This window comes from Jaculus jaculus, chromosome 14, assembly GCF_020740685.1.
Source record: "Jaculus jaculus isolate mJacJac1 chromosome 14, mJacJac1.mat.Y.cur, whole genome shotgun sequence".
NCBI classification, from domain to species: Eukaryota; Metazoa; Chordata; class Mammalia; order Rodentia; family Dipodidae; genus Jaculus; species Jaculus jaculus.
This window is the reverse complement of record NC_059115.1, coordinates 32,582,868-32,607,541: the sequence shown is the minus strand read 5'-3', so window position 1 is coordinate 32,607,541 and position 24,674 is coordinate 32,582,868. Positions and strand designations below refer to the sequence as shown.

The window sequence follows — 24,674 nt, the reverse complement described above, 5'->3', positions numbered from 1 at the left end:
GGGTCTTCGGGAGTTGATGGTCGGGTTCTGAGTGGACTGGACCTTGATGGGGTGGAGACCGCTGCCCAAATGTTAGCGCGCTCCTTTCCTGGGAGCATGAGGCATCGTACCCTAATCTCCAGCCCGGCCCTCTGGGCCTCTATCCAGTGTCCACGCTCTGAGCTGCGTCTGGACCTGGTTTTAGCCTCTGGACAGTCCTTCCGGTGAGTCACTGCGCTTCAGGGACCACTTCCCTGACCTTGGCTTAGTACTGCCAAGTGAAAGTGATTGATAGGGTTTACATCAGGGTAAAAAAGTGAACGAGTGCCAGATGTGGTGGCGCATGCCTTTAATTAGCACTCCGGAGGCAGAGGATCTCTGGGAGTTCTAAGCCAGCCTGAAACTACATAGAGAACTCCAGGTCAGCCTGAGCTACAGCGAGATCCTGCTCGAAAAACAATCAAAACCACAAAAAAAAAAAAAAAAAGTGAACACGTTCTGGTGGTGAGCCTATTACATACTCCCTTACAATGTGGAGGTAGTAAGTAGGCAGGATTGTGAGGATCCTGCAGTCAGATCAAGGAAGTTTTGTCTTTTGAGGTAGCCCAGGCTGACCTGGAATTCACTATGTAGTCTCAGGCTGTCCTCGAACTCACAGAGATCTTCCTTCCTCTGCCTACCAAGTACTGGGATTAAAGGTGTGCGTCACCACCCGGCTAAGGCCACTTTTTTAACTGATGACAAATATAACAACTTTTCCTCTATAATTAATGAATCAGTTTGTGAATAGGACATTTGTAGGATGGGAGGGACCCAAAAGGATGCAGGACACATAACCCAGTCTGTCTACACCTGGGTACTCAGGTGGAGAGAACAAAGCCCTGCACACTGGAGTGGCGTGCTGGCAGACCAAGTATGGACACTGACGCAGACTGAGGAGCAGCTCTATTGCACTGTGTATCGAGGAGACAAGGGCCCGGTTGGCAAACCCACACTAGAGGAGCTAGAGACCTTACGCAAGTACTTTCAGTTGGAGGTCAGCCTGGCACAACTATATAGCCATTGGGCTTCTGTGGACTCCCACTTCCAAGAGGTGGCTCAGAAATTCCAAGGTGAGTACAAAGGGTAGGGATATAGTCCTGGAACTCATTGTGTATCCTGGGCTGGCCTCATTCCCATAGTCATCTTTCTAGCTCCCAAGTGGTATGAGCTACCATGCTGGCTGGTGATGGTAGTTGTTACAGAGTAAGTTACTTCTCTGTGATTCAGTTTGCCCTTTGTGAACTGAGATTGAATTTTCTGATGATTAAATGAGTTAGTAGATGTAAAGTGCTTAAAGCAGTGTCTAGCACATTGTAATTATTACTGTCATTATTACTATGCTGATCACCACAGTAAAGTGATATAGGGCCTCAGCGTCCTGGCTGTGCATCCTGGGGCAGGTGACTTCATACATTCTGTAAATATCTACAGAGCATCTACTGTGGGACTGTGAACATAGCAAGGGACAAGATGAACATAAAGGGGCTGGAGAAATGGCTTAATGGTTAAGGTGCTTGACTGCAAAGCCTAAGGCCCCACGTAAAGCTAGATGCACAAAGTGGCACATGTCTCTGGAGTTCGTTAGCAGTGGCTGGAGACCCTGGAGTGCCCAATTCTCTCTTCTCTTTCTGCTTGCAAATAAATATTTTTTTTTTAAAAAAAGCTAGGCATGGTGTTGCATGCCTTTAATCCCAGCACTTGGGAGGCAGAGGTAGGAGGATTGCCGTGAGTTTGAGGCCACCCTGAGACTACATAGTGATCCAGGTCAGTCTGAGCTAGAGTGAAACCCTACCTTGTAAAACAAAAAAAAAAGAAAAAAGCACATAATTTCCCACCCTCTTGGTTGCTTATATGGTTTCTTCTTATTAGTGGAATGAAGTAGTAATCCAAATTTCCCAAGATATTATAATTGCTTTCTCTACTGAGGCAATCCCTTATTATCCTGGGATCCCTTTGGGACCTCAGTGTAGGATCTGATGTCGGGGTGCAAGGAAGTCAAGGAAGCAAGTAGTGTTCCTACCCTGCCTTTCTGGTCTCTAGGTGTGCGACTGCTACAACAAGACCCCATAGAATGCCTCTTCTCCTTCATCTGTTCCTCCAACAACAATATTGCCCGCATCACCAGCATGGTGGACCGGCTGTGCCAGGCCTTTGGACCCCAGCTCATCCAACTTGATGATGTCATTTACCATGGCTTCCCCAGCCTGCAGGCCCTGGCTGGTGAGTAAATGGATCCCCTTCAGCTTGTATACAGGAAAATTCCACCTCCCAAACACTGCCTCCATCCAGAACCACCCTGCCTGGTCTGAGTAGTCCCCATAACACTTCATTCTTTATGTTCATCCATGAAATGTCAGCACTTAGTCAGTGCTGTTTGCCAGTAGGTTCAAGGTCCCATCAGAGAAGTAGCTGTTTAGTAGTTTGCAGTTAAGAGCAGCATTCCAGAGACAGGCTGGCTGGATCTAAATCCCAGCTAACACCTGTGCACATTGTTTAGCATCTGTCTGCTTCGGTTTCTCTGTGAAATGGGATAGTAATGTTGCACCTACCTGTCCACATCCTCATGAGAACTGAATAAAGGATTCACATTCTGCATCTAGCACAGTGTTCAGCACACAGGAAAAAAGTAGAGAACACAAGCTGCTATGCAGTGTGCCCAACAATTTTTTGTTTGTTTTGTTTTAAAGGACATGTTTTTTAAACATGTTTTATTTATTTATTTAAGAGAAAGAAAGAAAGAGGAAGGCAGAGAGAGAATGGGCACACCGGGGCTTCCAGTCACTGAGACAAAGTCCAGATGCATGTGCCCCCTTGTGCATCTGGCTTACGTGGGTCATGGAGAATCAAACCAGGATCCTTTGCTTTGTTTTTTTTTTTTTTTTTTTTTTTTTGAGGTAGGGTCCCACTGTAGCCTATGCTGACCTGAAATTCACTATGAAGTCTCAGGGTGGCCTTGAACTCCCAGCAACCCTCCTACCTCTGCCTCCCAAGTGCTTGGATTAAAAGAGTATGCCACCATGCCCAGCCAACAATTTTTTGTTTGTTTGTTTTGCTTTGTTTTTTTTGAGGTAGGGTCTCTAGCTCAAGCTGACCTGGCGCTCACTCTGTAGTTCCAGGCTGACCTTGAACTTACATCGACCCTCCTACCTCGCTAATGATGAGATTAAATGCATGTGCTACCCTGCCCAGCTAGAGCCCAATAGTTTTATACCCAAGAACTCATGGTGTCCTTCACAGCAGCCCTGGGAGGCAAGTGTTTTTATTTTTTTTATTTTTATTTATTTATTTATTTGTTTGGTTGGTTGGTTGGTTTTTCGAGGTGTAGGGTCTCACTCTGGTCCAGGCTGACCTGGAAAACTATGTAGTCTCAGGGTGGCCTTGAACTCTCGGGAATCCAGTGTTTTTACAGAACCAAGTATGTGGGTTGGCAGATATGAGAATCAAGCTAGGCATAGTGCTTGGGGATGAAATAGCAAGGAGAGAGCCTGTCTGTGGTTCATTCTCAAAAAGGGAATGTTTTTGATGCTTAAAACAGGTCTTGAGTCTCTCAGCTCTTGGCTTATTAGTTGTAAGGCCTCAAGGAGTCCCTTTACCTTTCCAAGCATGGCTTAACTATAGAATGGGAATGACGGTCTCTATGTAGAAAGGCTGGGGAGTGAATAAAGTGATCCTAAGGCTGTGCTGAGGAATGAGTTAATGTAGATACTAACCAGGTGTGGTGGTGCACGCCTTTAATCCCAGCACTTGGGAGCCGGAGGTAGGAGAATCGCCATGAGTTTGAGAATACCCTGAGACTACATAGTGCATTCCAGGTCAAAAGAAAAGAAAAAGAATATAGACACTAATCACTTCTGCCTGGTATAAGATCTCCCATCTCTACCATCTCTTTCCTTCCTTTTTTTCCTTTTTTTTAAAAATTTGTTGGCGGGGGGTGGGGGACTGGAGAGATGGCTTAGTGGTGGTTAAGGCATTTGCCTGCAAAGCCAAAGGATACTAGTTTGATTCTCCAGGACCCATGTAAGCCAGATGCACAAGGTGGTGCATGCATCATTCATTTACAGTGGCTGAAGGCCCTGGCATGTCCATATTCTCTCTCTCTCTGTCCTTCCCTCCCTCCCTCCCTCTTTCTCTCTCTCAAATAAATAAATAAAATCTCCTTTTTAAAAATATTTTTGGTCAAGGCCACCCTGAGATAACATAGTAAATTCCAGATATGCCTGAGCTAGAGTGAGACCCTACCTTGAAAAACAACAATAAATAAATAAATAAAATTTTGGGCCAGGCATAGTGGTGCACACCTTTAATTCTAGCACTCAGAAATCAGAGGTAGGAGAATGGCTGTGAGTTCGAGGCTACTCTGAGACTACATAGTAAATTCCTGGTCAGCCTGGGCTAGAGCTAGACCCTACCTCAAAAAAAAAAAAAAAAAAAAATGGGGAGGGGCTGGAGAGATGGCTCAGCAGTTAAGATGCTTGCCTATAAAACCTAAGGACATGGGTACAGTTCCCCGGTACCCATGTAAAGCCAGATGCACAAGGTGGTGCATGCACCTGGTCTTCACTGGCCATGACTAGAGGCTCTCTCTATCTGCCCCTTTCTCTCCTACTCATAAGTAAATAAAATATTTTTAGCTGGGTGTCCCAACACTTGCGAGGCTGAGGTTGGAGGATCACTGTGAGTTCAAGGCCAGCCTAGGACTACATAGTGAATTCTAGGTCAACTTGGGCTAGAGTGAGACCCTACCTCAAAAATATATATATATTGCGAGGTTGGAGAGATGGCTTAGCGGTTAAGGCATTTGCCTGCAAAGCCAAAGGATCCCAGTTCAACTCTCCAGGACCCACATGCACAAGAGGTACATGCACTAATGCTTACTCTACAGGTTCTTGACTAACTGAGCCATTGCCCAAGCCTGCATGCCAATTCTTTTCTTATTTATTTACTTATTTTGTTTGTTAGTTTGAGGTAGAGTTTACAGCCCCAGACTCGCCTTGAACTCATGGCAGTTATCCTACCTCAGCCTCCCAGTGCTGGAATTAAAGGTGTATGTCACCACACCTGGCTCCATGTCCTTTCTAGAACAAGTTATTTAGTCTTCTCAGCCCTATTTTTTTTCATCTGTAAAGTGGGCTGAAAGGACAATGCTTTCTCATTAGAGACCTTGAGAAAGTGAGCAAAGTGGCACTTTACCAATGTGTGATACCAACACTTGAAGACAGTTCTTGGTATTGTCATAATTTTTTAGACCATGGGTATTGACATTTTTGGGGAAAGCTAAAGACCTGAAATGGGGAGCTCCTGTAGAGCAATGAGGCCTTCCCAATCCCTGCTCCAGAGCCCAGCATGTGGTAAATTCTTAGAAAACATTTACAGGGGGCAGAACCCAGGCTCTTTTTGGGGGGAAGGGGTTGGTTTTTTTCAAGGTAGGGTTTCACTCTAATTCAGGCTGATCTGGAATTCACTATGGAGTCGCAAGGTGGCTTTGAACTCATGGCGATCCTCCTACCTCTGCCTACCAAGTGCTGGAATTAAAGGCATGCACCAACCCAGTGTCCACTGACTCCTGGAGGACAGTGAAGAATGAAGGGGGTTCTTAGGAAATGGAGGGCTCACACACTAAACTAAGGATAGGAACCTGAGGGTGCCTGACCTCTGTTCTCTCCATCCCTACAGGGCCAGAGGTGGAGGCTCACCTCAGAAAGCTGGGACTGGGGTACCGTGCCCGCTATGTGTGTGCCAGTGCCCGAGCCATTCTGGAAGAGAAAGGTGGGTTGGCTTGGTTGCAGAAGCTTCGAGAAGGTCCTTATGAGGAGGCCCATAAGGCCCTCTGTACCCTGCCTGGGGTGGGCACTAAGGTGAGGCCCCCTCCACCCATACTGAAGATATCCTGCCCGACACACATACACATACACAACCCATGTGTGGTTTGTTTGTTTGGTGTTTTTTTTTTTTCTTTCTTTCTTTCTTTTTTGGCTTTTTTGTTTTTTTGTTTTTTTTTCTTTTTGTTTTTTCGTTCCAGGTAGGGTCCTGCTATAGCCCCGGCTGACCTGACCTGGAATTTACTATGTAGTCTCAGGGTGGTCTCGAACTCACAGCAATCCTCCTACCTCTGCCTCCCAAGTGCTATGAGTAAAGGCCTGTACCACCATACCTGGCTAATTTTTTTTTTTTTAATTTGACTAAGAGAATGGGCTTGCCAGGGCTTCTAGTCACCGTGAACTATCTCTAAGACACATGTCCCACCTTGTGCATCTGACTTGAAGTGAATAGTGGGGAATCAAACCTGGGTCCATTGGCTTTGCTGGCAAACCTCAACCACTAAGCCATCTCTCCAGCCCAATTTTTGGTTTTTGAGGTGAGATATCATTGTAGCCCAGGTTCTCAAGCTCATGGTGATGCTTGTACCTTATTAATCTCCTGAGTACTGGGATTAAAACATGAGCCACCATTCCTGGCTATACTTTTTTTTTTAATGAACTTATTTTTTTTTTTTGCAGAGGAGGTGGACATTGAGACAGAGTCTCACACTGTAGCTCAGGCTGACCTGAAACTATGTAGCCCAAGCTAGCATCAAATTCATGGTGATCCTTCTACCTCAGCCTCCTGAGTTCTGGGATTACAACCATAAGCATCCATGCCTGGCTTAGAGGATTTTGTTTATTTTGTTTTGTTTTGAGGTAGGGTCTTACTCTCTAGTCCAGGATGACCTGGAACTCGCTCTGTAGTCCTAGGCTATCCTCAAAATCATAGCAATCCTCCTACCTCTGCAGTGCTGGGATTAAAGGTTTGCGCCACTATATCCGGCTTAAAGTTTTGTTTTGTTTTTTGAGGCAAGCCCAACAAACTGGCTTTTTTATTTTTAAGAGAGAGAGAGAATTGGTGTACCAGGATCTCCAGCCACTATCATCAATCTCCAGCTGTGTGCCTCCTTGTGCATATGTGTGACTTTGCGTGTGCTTACGTGGAATCTTGGGAGCTGAACATGAGTCCTTAGGCTTTGCGGACAAGCACCTTCACCGCTAACCCATCTCTCCAGTCCTTAAGAGTATTTTTTAAAAATATATTTGATTTATTTATTTGAGAGAAAAAGGCAGAGAGAGAGAGAGAGAATGGGTGTGCCAGGGCCTCCAGCCCCTGCAAATGAACTCCGTACACATGCGCCCCCTTGTGCATCTGGCTTACATGGGTCCTGAACAATTGAACTGGGATCCTTTGGCTTTGCAGGCAAATGCCTTAACCACTAAGCTATCTCTGCAGCCCCCTTAGAGTGTTTTTTAATGGACTGACATTAAATTTTGGTCTTGCCTGTTGCTAGTCATGTGATTTTGGCCAAGACAATTCATCCCTCATAGCCTCAGTTTTCATGTCTGTAAAAATGGTATGGCATAAAACCAAAAAAAAAAAAAAGGGGGGGGCCAGGCATGGTGGCACACGCCTTTAATTCCCGCACTCGGGAGGCAGAGGTAGGAGGATCACTATGAGTTCGAGGCCACTACATAGTGAATTTCAGGTCAGCCTGGGCCAGAGTGAGACCCTACCTTGAAAAAACAAAAAAAAAAAAAAAAAAGGTATGGCAGGGCTGCAGAGATGGCTTAGCAGTTAAGTAAGGCATTTCCCTGCAAAGCCAAAGGATCCCAGTTTGAGTTTCCAGGACCCACATAAACACATTGGGGCACAGGCATCTGGAGTTTGTTTGCAGTGGCTGGAGGCCGTGGCATGCCCATTCTCTCTCCATCCCTCCCTCCCCCCCCCCCCAAATAAATAAATAAATAAATACAATGGTATGGCATTACTTTCTCTCCGGTTATGATGAGAATGTGGCCCACACAGGTGTTCCTTCAGAAATAGCACTTTTGGAGCTGTTTTTAGAAGTAGTAGATAATATATCTTGCAGAACAGTAGTATCAGAATAAAGGAAAAAGCAGATGGCTTTGGAAATAGATGTAGGATGCTTGCTGAATCCTGCCATTCCTTCACAATGGCTCTTTCTCTTTCTGTCGAAGGTGGCTGACTGCATCTGCCTAATGGCCCTGGACAAACCCCAGGCTGTGCCTGTGGATGTCCATGTGTGGCAGATTGCCCGACGTGACTACAGCTGGCAACCTACCAAGTCTCAGGCTAAGAGCCCAAGCCCCCAGGCCAACAAGGAACTGGGTGAGGAGACAGACTGATAATGGAGTACTGGGCTGAGATGGTAGAATATCCTTACTCTCTCAATCACCTCTCCCTCACTCCATCTCTGTGGATAGGAAGGCGGGGGTTCAGGTGGCATCAATTAATGTAGCCTCCTTGCTTGTGATGTAGGAAACTTTTTCAGAAACCTGTGGGGACCTTATGCTGGCTGGGCACAAGCAGTAAGTATTCTGAGATTGCCCCCTTGTCTAATCAAGACCCTACAGAACTCCTTCTTCAGCCCTGACCTAGTGAGTTTTTAGCCACCCATCCTCATGACCACCACCACCCAACAGGACCCAGAAGTTCTCTACAGACACCCTAGCCTTGATCCCAGTATGTCTTCCTCCCACAGACTCCTTATGCCCTTCATACAGGTGCTGTTCAGTGCTGACCTGCACCACCCACGGGCTCCAGAACCACCAGCAAAGCACAGAAAGGGGTCTAAAATGCCAGAAGGCTAAGTGGGGTGTTCAAGACAAAGGAATTTCCCAGCACCTTTCTATTTCCTTCCTTCCCTTCCCCATCCCCTCCGAGTCTCACATCTGGGAGGACTCCATGCAACTACCTTAGAGGCCAGGACCCCCAAAATGAAGCAAGTCACAAAGCAAGGGGGGAATGGGGACAGTTTGAAGAGAGCTGTATATGGTTTTATCTTCTTCCCTTTATTACAAGAAGGAACAATAAAATAGAAACATTTGTATGGAAAATGCAATGAGGAATGAGAAGGAAAGGGTTGAGGAGGGGATGGGGCAGGATAACTCCCCAGTTAGGGAGGGGCCGGGAGCAGGCTGCTCCCAGCCCTTCCCACAGAAGAAATCCTGACATCTAATCCAGGACCCTAGAGCTGTGGGGGCAGTTCTGGGCCTGGCTCCACACAGCATTCGCAGCAACAGCAGCCAGCTGCTGGCCCTGCAAGGGAAGAGAAGGCAGAGTTGGCTATGGAGCAGACCCCTCCGCTGCAGTCTGGTACCTCTTCAGGGAGCACTTGTGCCCTTCCACAAAGCCCTGGGCCTCACCCCCAGCTGTTGGTGTCAGCAGCTCCCCATGACTTGCCGTCTGTCCCTGGCCCTCTTGGCTGGTGCCCAGTTGTAGCTTCCTCATGTGCCGCACCACTGCCGTGGCATTGAAGGCTTGCTGTAGGGTGATGGGAGGAGGAACATCATGGGCCAGGGGTTGGCAGTAGGAATCTTGCGGTGATTCTGTTATGGTCACTCAGGTGTTACTACTAATTTCTCTTGACATGGAGGGGGTGTTGCAGATGTGCTTGTCGCATGCACACATACGGAGGCCTGAGGAAGATGCTGAATGCCCTCTTTGCAATTTATTTTCCTGAGACGGTTTCTCACTGAACCTGAAGCCCCTTGGTTTTTCAGTTAGGCTGGCTGACCAGGGTTCTGTCTCTGCCTCCCTCTGCACTAGGGCTACAGGAGCTGCCAGATCTGGCTCTTTATGTGGGTACTTGGGATTAAACTCGGGTCTTCATGTTTGTACAATAAGCACTCTTACCCACTTAGCATCTTCCTAGCTAGTGACTCCCCTAGCACTCCCCAAACCTCTACAAGGCCTTATTACATTATATTCAGTTATATTACATGTTTACATATGCACATACATGTAAAATGTATACATAGACACATAACTATAATTCATATTCACACAGCAAATGAATCACATGTCAAACGCTGCTCTAAGCACTTTCTGGTGTTACTCATTTTATCTTTTTCAAAACTATCTAAGGGCGGACCTTTTTTTTTTTTTTTTTTTTTTTTTCCCCAGGCTGACCTGGAACTCTGTTGTTCCACACTAGTCTCAAATTTACAGTGATCCTCCTATCCCTGCCTCCTGAGTGTTGGTATTGAAGGTGTGTGCCACCATACCCAGCTTGAGGGCAGCCCTTTTTTTATTATGTTGCTTGTTTTTTGAGATAGAGTTTTGTTGTGTAGCCCTGGCTGGCCTGGTTCTGGGTGTATGGCTCAGGCCAGCCTCAAACTCACAGCAGGATGCCCCTGCCCACATCTTGGGATGTGTGCTACCACACTAGGCTGGCAAACACTGCTATCATTTTTATTGTTGTTTGTTTGTTTTTCAAGGTCAGGTCTCTCTAGCTCAGGCTGACCTGGAATTCACTATGTAGTCTCAGGGTGGCCTTGAACTCATGGTGATCCTCCTACCTATGCCTCCCGATTGAGTGCTGGGATCAAAGGCGTGAGCCATCACGCCGGCTCCCCTTTCTCTTTGTATTTAGATTTTATTAAAACACAGTGTCATGTAGCCCAGGCAGGCTGACCTTTGTCTTCTGATCCTCCTGCCTAAGTCTCCTGAGTGCTGAGATATCTTTAATTTCAAAGGAGGAGACTGGAGTACATAAACTTTAAGTAACTTGTGAGTATGTATGTAACATTTTATGTTCAGCTTATCCCCCTAGATGTCATACACACCCCTCAAATTGACCATGTCCAAAACTTAAACCACCCCCCAAGACATATCTGACCCTAGGATCACCATCAGAGTGCTGGTGCCACTGTCCATTTTGTCCCCAAACAGAAAGATGGTCTGGTCCTTGCCATCTCCTCCCCATTTGATCAACATGGATTCCATCTTCTGTGATTTGCCTGGCCCAGCACTTCTGCTCTCAACCACTGCTCTTTCCTATTGCCCTAGCTCAAGCCCTCAGCATCTGCTGCTTCTCGGACGTAGGTTCCTACTGGGCCTCCCAGTCTTCCCTGCATGCCCTCTGTGTATCCTGAGAGCCCTTTCAAGTGAGCTCTCTCCCATCAAGTGTGTGCTCCTCTTTGTATCTGAAGCCTCCTGTGGCCCAGCCTCTACTAACTTCTCTCCAGACTAAGCTTCTGTTGCCTAGTCCCCTCAACTAAGCCTCCAGTCCAGCAGGCTTATCATTTTCTTCCTGAAGTGGCTACCTTCTTTTGCCCTATGTCTCCCCCCACCCCGCCCTTGCCTCAGGTATATCCCTGTGCCTGGCTAATTCCTACTCTACTGACATGTTTGTCACCACATGTGTGATCCTTCTTGGGTCCTATGGGCTGCATCAAATGCCTCCAGGAAAATTACAGAATATTCTTCCTCTAGATTTCAAGGTCAGGGTCCCTCTAAAATTTAGTATCAGAGAGCATTCGTTGAGTGAATGAACAAGATCCTTCAGAAAATGTCTCTGAACAGTTATTGCATGTCTGACTTAATGCTGGGTGTCGTGCAAGTTAAGCCTAGGAAGGGGTGGGAAGAGGCCTAGGGAGACTAGGACCCAGTATTAAGAACACGAGGCTTACCTTCCACTTGCTCTTGGCAAAGTTCTTCTTGATCTGTTCACTCACAGACTGGTGGATATTCTTATCTAGAGCCGTATCGCCTGCTATCCTAGGTTAGGGCATGTGCAGGGTTGCCTGTGAGAGCAGAGGCAGGCCTGGGGCCCCAGGTTCCATCCCAATACACAACATGGGCGGAGAGGCTCTCACCATGGGTGCTGCAAGGCCTGCTCACAGGTAAACCTCTTCCCTGGATCCTTCTCCATTAAGTGCCGAATGAAATCTTTGGCTGAAGCCCCAAACAAAAGCACAGACACACAGCATGGCAGTGCCCATGGACACCCCAAGGCAGTACTCACTCCCTCAGGTCTAGCTTGGCAACAAAGCAAGACAGAGAGGCCAGATCTGTCCATGCACCTACTCGCCGGCACCACAGCCTCCTAGCCCCAGCCTGACAGCTCCCTCCTTTCTCTCTTGAAAACATGCTTAAAGAATCTACTCAGTGCATTCACTCTGATGTGCAAACCTTGGCGATGCCTTCACAGGCTTGCGTAACAGGGAGCACAAAGGGAGGGATAGATATGTTTATGGTGGGATTTGAGACATTAGGAAGTCAGTAGAGGAGGGGAGGTATTTTCAAAAATACTATGTTTGAAGACTGGATGAACGAATGCCTGCATGTCTCTCAGACTGGAGGCCAAGCATAGGGAAACAAAGTGCTTGGGGTGGAGGGGGTATCTGACCTCAGACAGCTCAGCTCTTTTGGCCCCAGGGAACATGGCAAAGGGCAGGCAGTGGAGAGACCCCCAGAGCAGATGAGAAAGGCTCCTGAGGCGGGGCCCAGAGGAAGAAGGCAAAGCTCCAAATACCAGAGTCAGAGATGTCGTCCCAGTAAGGAGAGTCAAACTCGTACTCAGCCTTCAAAATCTGTTCAAAGAGTTTGGCATCATTCTCGTCATAGAAGGGGGGGTAGCCGCAGAGCCTGGGCAGGGAGAAACTCATCCTTATTTCTGCTCTCAGTGCACCTATTGACTTGGAGGTAAAACTTTGGGGCAGTGGCCAGGGGGCAGGCAGGGCCCACTTCTGTCTGCCAACACTGGCCTTCCTCCTTGACCATGCCACCATCTTGTTATCCTCAGGATCTTTGTGCTGGCCTTTCTCTCTCTCTCTCTCACACACACACACACACACACACACACACACACACACACACACACATATGTTATTTGAGAGAAGCAGAGAGAGAGAGAATGGGCACTCCAGGGCCTCCAGCCGTTGCAAACGAGCTCCAGATGCATGTGCCACCTTATGCATCTGGCTTACGTGGGTCCTGGGGTGTCAAACAGGTCCTTTGGCTTTGTAGGCAAGCGCCTTAACCGCTAAGCCATTTCCCCATCTCCCCCGCACCTCAATTTTAGCTCATACACTTCATTCAGGATGCTGTCACTCAATTATCACCTCCACAGAAAGCCCTTCCATGACATTTGAAATGGTATCCTGCCCCATCTCTCTACTCCAGCTTGATTTTTCTTCTTCTTTTTTTTTTTTTTTTTTTTTTTTTTTTTGAGGTAGGGTCTCGCTCTAGCCCAGGCTGACCTGGAATTCACTATGTAGTCACAGGGTGGCCCTGAACTTGCAGTGATCCTCCTACCTCTGCCTCACAAGTGCTGGGATTAAAGGCGTACACCACCTCACCGGCTTTTTCTTCAGTTTTTTTAACCAGGTGATGTTGTTTTATAGATACATTTGGCTCCTCAATCCTGTCTCCACTACCTCACTGTCCACTCTCTGAGGCCAGAGGTATTGGGTCTGGTTTATTCCCTGATAAATCCTCAGAGCTTGGCACAGTGCCTGAAACATAGTATCTATTGAATGAATTGATATTAGTAATTGACAGGTAGATATAACTGGATGGGAAGAGGGAAAAATAGCAAAAAGAAGAAAAGAGCCAAGCAAAGGAGGAATTGAGCTGTACTCCAGCATAGCCACGCCCTTACTTACAGAATGTAGGCAATGACCCCAATGGACCAGCAGTCCACAGCTTTGCTGTAGGGCTTCTGGGCCAGGACCTCAGGGGCTGTGGAGGTAAGGGATATGGTGGTGACAAAAGTCTGCCCTGCAGGTCTGGGTCCTTCCTCCCCCGCCCTCAGCCCCAGCCCAGGCCCTTCCGCACCCACATATCCTGGAGTCCCACAGGCTGTGGAGAGGACACTGCCCGGGTCCTCCATCTTGGAGAGGCCAAAGTCGGAAATCATGATTTTGGAGTCTTCATCCAGGCTGTAATACAGCAGGTTCTCCGGCTTGAAGGGTGTGAGGGAGGGGAAAAGAAATCAGAGGTGGCTGGAATTTGGCAGCATCACCTGCCTCTCCAAGAACCCAGAGAAATTAAACAACCCTCCCCAAAGCCACTGTGGCAACTGGGTTTGGTGGCCTGTAATCCCAGCTACTTAAGAGGCTACAAAGTACATTGAAAATCTGCCTTGACAACAGAGTTAATTTTGAAGCCAGGCGGGGTAATTTAGGGAAACCCTGTCTCAAAATTTAAAAAGAGAAGAGTATTAGGAAAGCAGGCCTGGGAGAGGAACTAGTAGGGAAGAAAGGACCGCGCAGGAGGAGGGCAGAGGGGGAGGGGAACAGATGAGGACAAAGCATGACATCTGTGTAGGAAGATACCTTGCTGAAACCTTGTTTGTGTTTTTTTGTTTTGTTTCATTTTTGCTTTCTGAGGTAGAGTCTTATTCTAGCTCAGGCTGAGCTGGAATTCACTATGTAGTCTCAGGGTGGCCTTGAGCTCTCAGTGAACCTCCTATCTCTACCTCCCAAGTGCTAGGATTAGAGGTGTGTGCAACCACACCTGGCTGAAACCCATTCTTTTGGGCTGAAAAGATGGCTTAGAGGTTAAAGGCACTTGCTTGCAAAGTCTGCTGCCTCCAGTTCAATTCCCCAAGTACCCATATAAAGCCAGATGCACAAAGTTGTACATTCATCTGGAGTTCAGTTGCAGCAGCAAGAGGCCCTGAAGTGCCCATATTCTCTCCCTTCACAAATAAATTAAACTATTAAAAAAGGAAACCCATTATTTTGCATGTTGACCTAAAAATAATGAAAAAAGAAGGCTGGGAAGCCAGGTGTGATGGCTTATACCTGTAATCTCAGCGAACAGGAGGCACCCTGATCTGCATAGCCAGAGTTCAAGGCCAGCCAGAGCAACATAGCAAGTCTCTGTCCTAAAAAAGGAGGGGGGTGTGGAGAGATGGCTTAGCGGTTAAGGCATTTGCCTGCAAAGCCAATGGACCTCGATTCAATTCCCCATTCTCCAGGACCCACATAAGCCAGAAGCACAAAGGGGCACATGCATCTGGAGTTTATTTGCAGTGTCTGGAGGCCCTAGCATGCTCATCCCCCCCCCCTGCTTTCTCTGTCTTGCTCTCTCAAATAAATAATGAATAAAATTTTTTTAAAGTGGTGGGGGCTAGGTACCATGAGTGCAGCCCTACGTCTAATGATGAGTAAGGAGAGGGGAGCTCAAGGAGGTTCTCAAAAGGCCACAAGTTCCAGAAAGGACTGGGCTAATGCGTGTAGGGGGGCTTTTATGTGAACCTTGGAACTCGTTGAAATCTCCATTTCTACCAAAACCAAACCTTAGGCTGGAGAGATGGCTTTGTGGTTGAAGATGCCTGCTTGCAGAGCCTGATAGCCTAGGTTCAATTCCCTACTATGCACGTAAAGCAGATGTATAAAGTGGCACATGCTTCTGAAGTTTGTTTATAGTGGCAGGAGGCCCTGGCACATCCATACTGACTCTGTCTATCTGCCTCTCTCTCTCTCTCAAATACATACATCCATAAAATATTTTTTAAAAAACAACTTGAGCATCTCCTATTTGAGGCCTTACTGATTTCATTCTTACTGCATTCCCTGCCTGACCTCTGGACAAACCCACTTTACAGATGGGGAAATTCATGCCTTGAGAGATTGTGACTGAGCAAAACCCAGTTAGGGCACAGTAGGGCCAGACTTCAAAGCTAGCTCTGTCCCATCCCAGAGCCCCTCTAGACCTGACTGAGCCATACTAAAAGTGAGCCTACATCACCCTAAGGCATGGGGTGCCAGAGATTCCTGGCCTTCTTCCTCAGCTTTGCCGTCCCACCCAAGTTCTCCATAAAGTGCAAGTAGGTCTTTTATGATCAGAAAAAGAAACATATGTGTTACTGGAATAAAATAACAGCACAACCCACTTTTGTGGCCCTTTTAGCTGGAACGAGGTGTTTTAGGAGTCACAAGAGGTCTGTTTCACAGATAAAAAGCTGAGGTCCAGTGAGGGGATGCAAGAAGCCCAAGCTCTGACAAAACAGACAGAGGCCCTGTCCATCCCACCATGCCTTAGCTCACAATACCCCTCAAGCCCCACCTTGAGGTCCCGGTGCACAATGCCCAGGTCATGCAGGTACTTGACAGCATCTAGCACCTGGAAGATAAGGCGGCTGGCGTCCCGCTCCGTGTAGAATCCTTTCTCTACGATGCGGTCAAACAGCTCCCCGCCCGACACCCTGCAGCAAGGGACAGGACAGTCTGGCCAAGAGAGTAGAGGCAACAGGAAGAAGAGTAAGGAAGGGCTACCCACTCACAGCTGCATGATGAGGTAGAGGTGGCCCCCACTCTCGTAGATGTCATCCAGGGCTACAATATTGGGGTGCTTGATCCTGGAAGGAGAAATATGGTTCAGAGCTTAGAATGGCTCAACCATCTCCCTAACACATGCATCCTGGGCAGAACACCCAGTATTCACCCCAGTATACTATAATTCCCTGTGAGGAGACAGAGCAGAGGGACAATGGGCTCTGGCATTAGACAGACGGTCTAGATCCTGCCATGGGTTGTTTAGGAGCCAGTTTCATCACAGCACTTGTAGTGGATGTTTCATCACCAAGAGGTCACCTCCACAAGTCCAGGGACTGTCTTGCTCACCCCTATTACTCTTGCACCTGGTACAGAGTAGGTGCTTAAAATACTAAGTACTGGGGCTGGATTGCTTAGCAGTTAAGGCACTTGCCTGCAAAGCCAAAGGACCAAGGTTCAGTTCCCCAGGACCCACATAAGACAGATGTACAAGGTAGTGCATGTGTCTGAAGTTTGTTTGCAATGGCTGGAGGCCTTGGTGCACCCATTCATTCTCATTATCTCTCCAATAAATAAAATATTTTTTGTAACTTTTTTATGAGAGAGAGAATAGCCACTGCAGTTGAACTCCAGACATGTGTACCATCTTGTTCACATAGGCAACCTGGCACACTTGTATCACCTCGTGCATCTGGCTTACATAGGACCTGGAGTTGAACATGGGTCCTTAAGCTTCTCAGGCAAGCACCTTAATCACTAAGCCATCTATCTCTCCAGCCCTAAATAAAACATTTTTTAAAAATACTAAATACAGTGCTAGAGGGATGGCTTAGTGGTTAAGGCATTTCCCTGCAAAGCCAAAGGGCCTTGGTTTGATTCTCCAGGACCCATGTAAACCAGATGCACAAGAGGGCGCATGCATCTGGAGTTCATTTGCAGTGGCTGGAGGCCCTGGCATGCCCATTCTCTCTTTCCCTGCCTCTTTCTCTCTCTCTCTCTCTCTCTCTCAAATAACTAACTAAAAATAAAGTTAAAAAAAAACCAAAAACTAAATACTATCTGGGCATGGTGGCACACACCTTTAATCCCAGCATTCAGGAAGCAGAAGTAGGAGGATCACCATGAGTTCAAGGCCACCCTGAGACTACATAATGAATTCCAAGTCAGCCTGGACTAGAATGAGACACTACCTTGAAAGAAAAAAGGAAAAAAAAAAAAAATACTGGACTAGAGAGATAGCTTAGTGGTTAAGGTACTTGCCTGCAAAGCCAAAGAACCTTGGCTCTATTCCCTGGGACCCACGTAAGCCAGAGATACAATGTGGTACATGTGTCTGGAGTTCTTTTGCAGTGGAGGCCCTGGTGCAACCATTCTTTCTCTCTCTCAAATACATACATATATACTTTTTTTTAAATACTAACTACTTGGTGAATTGAATGTGACTTCTCTTTCATCTAAAAAGTGATTGCTCCTTCAAAGAGCTGGGTAAGGATCATATGGCATAATATAGACTGGGGTCTTGGCACAATGTCTGGCATATAATCAGTGCTCAATATTGAGCCATGAGAGATTGATCTTGCTGAGGAGGAAGACTTGGCTCTCCCACAGACTTGGTGTGTGAGTGCTGGCAAGTCCATTGCTCTGCCTGGACTTCACTTTCATGCCCTCACCCTAGTAGGGGAAATGCAGTGATCATCATTCCTGCCCAGGATAATTGGGAAGCTTATGAGAGATGCTGGAAGAAAAGACTTAATAAGCCCTCCAGTGAAAGCAAGAGGTTCATATCAGCACAAGCAATTTATAGGTCAGTTGGCTGTTAATTTAGTGGATCAGAAAACAGTAAGTTTGCTTCAACACGTAGGAGGAACTTGAGGATTAAGAGAGAGCACTAAGATACATGTTCCAGCCTGTTGAAGGGTTGACCTAGAGCCTTCATAAACAGATTAAACGTCTGTAAGCAAGCCTGAGAGTATTAGCCATCATTCCCGCCATTTGAAATGTAGAATTGTGATGCACCCCACTTCCTTCTACATGGAGGTTCCTATCCCCATTTTACAAGGGAGGGCAGGGAAAAGAAGAGGGTAGCAGGGGTCAATGCAGGGCCAACAGAGAACAGCGACAGGCTGTGGACCACCCACTTGTGCAAGACTGCGATCTCGTTCTCCATGCTGCCCTCTTTGCCCTCCAGGGCCTTCTTGGCGATGCATTTGATGGCCACCAACTTCTGGGTCCTCTTGTCCTCTGCCAGGATTACCTCAGAAAAGGCCCCTCTGTGGGAAGGAGGTCCACAAGGTGAATAAGTAGAATCCTAGCTCCCTTGGCCTCTCCTCCATCTCCTGCAGATTCTTTCACCACCCACCCCCAAAACACTCTCTGCCTTGGCTCCAGAGGTAGTCAGAGTGCTCTGTCTCCTCACCACGTGATACAAGGCAGGCTGCTGGCACTATAAGAATAAGGAATTGTTTCTTGTTAAACTGTTAAGATGTAAGCCTGGAGTGGATTGCAGTCACCTTTGCCACCACTTGAGGAGCTTCAGACTGAAGCCAGCAGTCACCAGACCTGAGAAATGGACAATGCCCTGATAATATCATGTGAACCCCTAGATCTAACCAGGCCTAAAGTCTACAGTTAAGCTTTCTGATTATGTACAGGGTTGATTCATTCCTTTTCGGCCAAAGCCAATTTTTTAAAATTTTATTTGAGAGACATAAAGAGGCAGAGAGTGAGAGAAGAAAGAGAATGGACATGCCAGGGCCTCCAGCCTCTGCAAATGAACTTCAGATGGCTTATGTGGGTCCTGGGTCTTTGGCTTTGCAGGCAAGCACCTTAACTTTCCAAGCCATTTCTCCAGCTCATGTCAAAGCCAATTTAAGTTGTGTCTAACACCTTGAACCTTGAAGGACTATATCATTCCTTGGGAACAGTTTAGAAATGAATGTTGGTCTCGACTTCCAAATTCCTAAGTCACATGCCACATTTTGGGGGAGTATATTATGAGATTTATTAAGTGAGTGGCATTGGTAAGGTATTGAGCAGTGGAAGCCCTCATGAGTGCAGAGTCCACCACTTGTCCAGGGGACCATGATTGGAGATATATTTGACCCCACAGCTACCAGGGATCAGCTGCTTCTCAGCTACCATATCTTCAAGTTTATCTGTATTGAACTTGGAGAAGCCCCACTTCTTTGAGATGTGGAAACTTGAACATGGCTGTGCATAGGGTCTCAATCACATGCTGTTTACTCTGCAGCTTGGTGCTGATGGATGTGGTAACCTGGCCACTGTGCCCTGGAACTTCCCCAAAGCACCTCACATTACCTGACTGGAGCCTAGATTGGGAATAGTATGACATCAGCAGTCTAGATATCCAGAAGAAGACTGTCTCCAAGGTCCCTTAGGGCCATCTGTACAAGCAATAGGTTACTACACTACCACTGCACACACATGCCACATCTTAACAAGGTCCTCTGGTGGTTTGTGTCATCCCTGAAGTTTAAGAAGCAGTTTCAGGCCAAGCATGGTGGCACACATCTTTAATCCCAGCAGTTGGGAGGCTGAGGTAGGAGGATCACTGTGAGTTCAAGACCAACCTGAGACTACATAATGAATTCCAGTTCAGCATGGGCTAGAGTGGGACCATACCTTGAAAAAAAAAATTAAAAAAAGAAACAAGTAGCAGTTGCAAAAATAAATCTATTCACATATTCACACTGAAGTCACAGGTCAAGGAGGATTGCTTGGGTATTCTTTCTGCATCTGGTTGCTTCCCTGGGAGATTAAGAAGCCCTAAGTGAAAGAAAAGCATACTTCATACTGACATATCAGTCATCAGGAAGAACTAGTTCCCACAGGTTTCCAGGCTCAGTTTTCTCTAATTTCTCCCTGCGCCCCAGACTATGGCCATTCTTCAGTGCCTTCCTCTGTCCATGGGATAAGCACCAGCCTCCTTAGCCTGCTCTCAAGGCCCAGAATGCACTGCTGTTTTCCATTTCAGCCTCCTCCATTTCTTCCCAGCCTGTGTGTGCTCTACCAGACACAGCCTTTCTACATGGGCCCTGCCTCTGAGCCTTTCCTTTTGCCTGGAATGCCCTCTTCCTCTCTGACAAGTGCACACCCATATATCCTTTAGGCTCCAGATCTAATGCCTCCTTTCCAGAGAATGTTTCCAAGGCAGAAGCCATAGTTGTGTATATCTTCTACATGATGTTCAAAGCCTTCACTCTCAACCTTAATGGAGCATAACCACACCCTCATGTCTCCGCCCCCCTTTGATGAGTTTGTCTCTCCAGCATATCTAGGATAAACTTGAGTGGCAGAAACCAAGCTTGAATAATTTTTTTTTATTCCCATCAAGAGAAGCCATGCTCAGCCTGTTTCCAAACCTAGGCCAGAACACTTGACATCAAGTTGGATAAATGGTCCTTTAATTTTATATATATATTTATATATATATATTTTTTTTGAGATCTACAGACAGAGGCAGAGAGAGAGAATGGGCACACCAGGACCTTCAGTCACTGCAAATGAACTCCAGACGCATGTAACCCTTTGTGCATCTGGCTATCGTGGGTCCTGGGGAATCGAGCCCCGAACCAGGGTCCTTAGGCTTCACAGGCAAGCGCTCAGCCACTAAGCCATCAATACAGCCCCCCAAAATATTTTTTATTTATTTGCAAGTGGAGGGAGATTGGAGGAGACAGACAGAACAGGCTGCTGCAAATTAACTACAGATGCATGTGGTACTTTGTGCATCAGGCTTTACGTGGGTACTGGGGAATTGAACTTGGTCGTTACGCTTTATAGGCAAGTGCCTTAGCTACTGAGCCATTTCTCTAGCCCTTGTTCTATTTTTATTTATTTTTTTAGGGTTTTTCTGTAGCCCAGGCTAACCTGGAATTCACAATGTAGTCTCAGGGCAGTCTCAAACTCACAGGAATCCTTCTACCTCTGCCTCTCAAGTGCTGGGATTAGAGGCATGTGCCACCATGCCTAGGCTCTATTATTTTTTAGTTATTTGAGAAAGAGAAAAAGAAGCAGAGAGAGAATGGGCATGCCAGGGCCGCTAGCCACTGCAAACAAACTCCAGAAGCATGCACCACCTAGTGCAGCTGGTTTATGTGGGTACTGGGGAATCGAACCTGGGTCCTCAGGCTTTGCAGGCAAGCACCTTAACCGATAAGTCATCTTCCCAGCCCCCTTTGTTTAAAAAAATGTTTTTATTTATTTATTTGCAAGGAGAGAGAGAGAGAAGGGGTGCACCAGGGCCACTAGCCACTGCAAACAAACTCCAGACACATGTGCCACCATGTGCATCTGGCTTACATGGGCTCTGGGGAATCAAACCTGGGTCCTTAGGCTTTGCATGCAAATGCCTTAACCACTAAACCATCTCTCCAGCCCTTATTTATTTATTGATTTATTTTTATTTATTTTTGTTTTTCAAGGTAGGGTCTTACTCTAGCTCAGGCTGACCTGTAATTCACTATGTAGTCACAGGGTGGCCTTGAACTCATGGCAATCCTCCTACCTCTGCCTCCCAAGTGCTGGGATTAAAGGCGTGCGCCACCACACCTGACTCCTTGTTTTACTTTTAAATGGCCCTCTTACTTTCCCCAATTTTTATTTTCCTTCTTCATTTTATTAAGAACCAACAGCTATACAAGAACAGCTCCCATGCTAGCAACAGTCAGCCAGAAATGAAAAGAGGCCAGTCTCAGCCATGGCAAGGCTGCCACAGGCCTTGAACTGCAGAAACAGGAAACTGACCAGAGGAAACACAACCCCAGACCCAGCCCTCTAGCCCCTCCTCCAGCCATCAAGCCCAGGAACATGATGGAAGGGCCTTTGCTTCCCAATTCTGCCCCAGCTCTGATAGTACTACAGTCTTTGGCCCTGCCCTGAGACTCACGTGCCCAGAACATCTCGGAAGTCATAGATGTCCCTAATGTCCTCCGCTTGTTTCCACCTGGGGCCTTCCACTGCCCCTGGCATGGCCCACTGGCCCCCGGCCACAGCCAGGGCTCCTGGAAAGGGAAAGGAGGAAGAGCTTCAGAGGGCCTGGCCTTCTCTCTGGGAGTCTGCTGCCATGCCTCCTCAGCTGCTCAGCCTGCATGTATTCACTCCTTACCCCACTCACTGACAAAATCATGGCAGCAATCACTCATTCACCATTTATTCATTCATTCAGCAAATGCTTTTTAAAATTTTTTATTTTTTTTATGTATTTGAGAGAGGGAAAGAGGCTGAGAGAGACAATGGGTGTGCCACGGCTTCCAGCCACTGCAAACGAACTCCAGATGTGTGTGCCACCTTATGCATCTGCCTTACTTGGGTCCTGGGGTATTGAACCGAGGTCCTTTGGCTTTGCAGGCAAATATCTTACCCACCAAGCCATCTCTTCAGCCACTATTCATCAAAATCTTATGCCTAGAAAAAATCTGGCAGTTTGTACCTTTAATCTCAGCACTGGGGAGGCTGAGGTAGGACAATCACCATGAGTTCTAGACCAGCCCGGGCTACAGAGTGAGTTCTGGGTCAGCCTAGATTAGAGTGAGACCCTGCCTCAAAAAACAAACAAACAAAAGAAGCTGGGCGTGGTTGCACACGCCTTTCATCCCAGCACTGGAGAGGCACTGGTAGGAGGATCACAGTGAGTTGGAGGCCACCCTGAGACTACAGAGTGAATTCCAAGTCAGCCTGATCTAGAGTCATGAAGTCCTTCAGTCCTTTATTCTTGGTCTCAGTCTTTCCCTCTCAAAATCCTAATGCCCAGGGAAAACCTGGCCCCTAGAAGGATAGTAGGTAAGACCACACAGCAGCTTGTAATGGCTGCACAGCACCCTGCAGGATCCTCCTGGCCTAAGAACCAGCCATATCCCAGCCTTACCCTGGGAAGGACTGGGTTATTTCCTCTCCCTCCTCCTTCCCGCCATGGCCTCTCAGAAATCAGGTTTCCGGCAGTCTAGGTTTACAGCAATATCTCAGCCACATTTTAAAATAGCTCCTCACTGTTACCAAGCTAACAGCAGCCACAGCTGGAACTCCCTAGGCCTCTCCCCTGACTCCTTGTCAGGGTCCCAGCAGCCTGAGAAATGAACCCATCCAGTCTGTTCCCACCTAGCCTTATGTGACCTAATCCAGCTGGACCCTCCCTTTGGGCCATCCAGCAGTAGAAGGTAGGTTCTCTCCCCGTTTATATGATGGAACATGGGGAAACTGAGGTTGGAGGTGGATCGAGTTGTGATAGCCACCTGGAGCCCCGCAAAGGCCATCGAGGGGCTATCCCCCACCGGTCCTTTCAGGAGGACCCTAGACTAGGACCCAGTCAGAAAACTCTCAGCCCGTGCTAGGGTCACAGAGGGCGGTGCTTAAGCAGCCCAGTATGCTGGGGGAGAGGGGTCTGAAAGAATTCCTTCCTGCTCTACCTCTCTGCAAGAGAATGAAGGATGGTGCCATGACCAGAATGCTGATGTGAGATTCTAGTCCTTAGGTGGGACCTTGTTCCAGGAGCCCAGGTCATCTAGAGACTTCCAAGGAGAGACAATAGTAAGCTCTAGAAGCGAGAACCCATCTTGAGACCTTACAAGTACAGCCTTCACAGTTCCACACCCTGCACCACACACTCCAACCCAGGACTTATCAGAATCCTGGGCCTATACACCTGCCTGTATAGCACACCTGTTTCCAGACAAAATGACACCCAGTTTATGCATGTACACCCGTACATCAACATACACATTCCCAGACACCCTCACACCTGCCTGTCTAGGAGGCATCCATCACTCAGACCCCTTACACTACAGAACATATGTCCATGCACACCTGAACAAAGTGACAACCCTCCCCAGTATACCAAACATGCCAGCTTCACTCACACCTACACCCTCCAGCTTATCTGGCCCATGCCCTGGACGTCCTTACTGAACACCAAATTCCAACCTCTTACCCAACTAAACACCCCTAGGGCACAATTGAACCCCCCTCCACTCCAATGCTGACTTACTACCTTGCAGGCCAGACAGCAGCACACACAACGTCTGGTCACCGTCTGTAACAAAAAAATGAATTCCCAAACATCACGGTACCTCCTTGCGCGCTGAAGCACATGCCGGCAGTAAGACGTTTAAGGCACCCCCACATGCCTCCATCTGTATTTCCTAAGGCCACGCCCTTCCCGTCAGGCCCGACCGCCGGCATAGACCTCCCTACCCACCCCGCTGACACCTAGTCAGTATCCCTCCAGATCTCCTGGCACTTGCGGGTCTGGAAAGGCCCAGCTCTGTCCACCACCACCCCCAGGGTCCAGCCCACAGAGGCACCCCACCCTCCGTGGACAGCGGGCCCAGCGGCTGGAGCTCTGGGAGAGCAGGGCAGAGTGAGTACCTGCGTCTGCCCCGCCGAGCTGGCTGCGAGGCGGAGGTAGCTAGCGCTGCGCTCCCTCTGCGCCTGTCCTCCCGCCGCTGGCTCGGTTGCCGGCCCTGGGCTGTGGGCCTCTCTCCGCCCCGAGTGCGGCTCTGATGTCAGTGGAGGAGGAGCCTGCAGCCTGAAGATGGGGAGGGGAGTCAAGGTCGCTGTCTCCCGCTGGGCCGGGGGCGTCTG

General features: G+C 47.8%; 2 protein-coding genes across 10 annotated transcripts; one reads left to right on the top strand and one right to left on the bottom strand.

Moving 5' to 3' along the window:
* On the top strand, positions 1-8,903 carry Ogg1 (8-oxoguanine DNA glycosylase). Of its 4 annotated transcripts, XM_004651466.2 has the most exons (7): positions 1-203; positions 844-1,091; positions 2,062-2,241; positions 5,695-5,876; positions 8,025-8,175; positions 8,326-8,375; positions 8,571-8,903. In XM_004651466.2, the coding sequence occupies exons 1-7, from the start codon at positions 70-72 to the stop codon at positions 8,655-8,657; spliced, it is 1,032 nt and encodes a 343-aa protein (XP_004651523.2). In that variant the 5' UTR covers positions 1-69; the 3' UTR covers positions 8,658-8,903. The 4 variants fall into 4 exon arrangements, with proteins under 4 accessions (XP_004651523.2, XP_044989608.1, XP_044989609.1 ...); XM_045133673.1 differs by lacking the exon at positions 8,326-8,375; XM_045133674.1 differs by lacking the exons at positions 8,326-8,375; positions 8,571-8,903 and having other exon boundaries at positions 5,695-5,787; positions 8,025-8,158.
* Positions 8,838-24,674, bottom strand: Camk1 (calcium/calmodulin dependent protein kinase I). Of its 6 annotated transcripts, none has more exons than XM_045133672.1 (13): positions 24,459-24,674; positions 24,079-24,123; positions 21,985-22,099; positions 18,215-18,346; positions 16,085-16,159; positions 15,868-16,006; positions 13,630-13,756; positions 13,458-13,533; positions 12,326-12,438; positions 11,667-11,745; positions 11,481-11,568; positions 9,213-9,330; positions 8,838-9,105 (listed from the first exon to the last, which is right to left on the bottom strand). In XM_045133672.1, the coding sequence occupies exons 3-13, from the start codon at positions 22,065-22,067 to the stop codon at positions 9,035-9,037; spliced, it is 1,101 nt and encodes a 366-aa protein (XP_044989607.1). In that variant the 5' UTR covers positions 22,068-22,099; positions 24,079-24,123; positions 24,459-24,674; the 3' UTR covers positions 8,838-9,034. The 6 variants fall into 6 exon arrangements, with proteins under 6 accessions (XP_044989607.1, XP_044989606.1, XP_004651524.1 ...); XM_045133671.1 differs by having other exon boundaries at positions 24,082-24,123; positions 24,459-24,672; XM_004651467.3 differs by lacking the exon at positions 24,079-24,123 and having other exon boundaries at positions 24,459-24,537.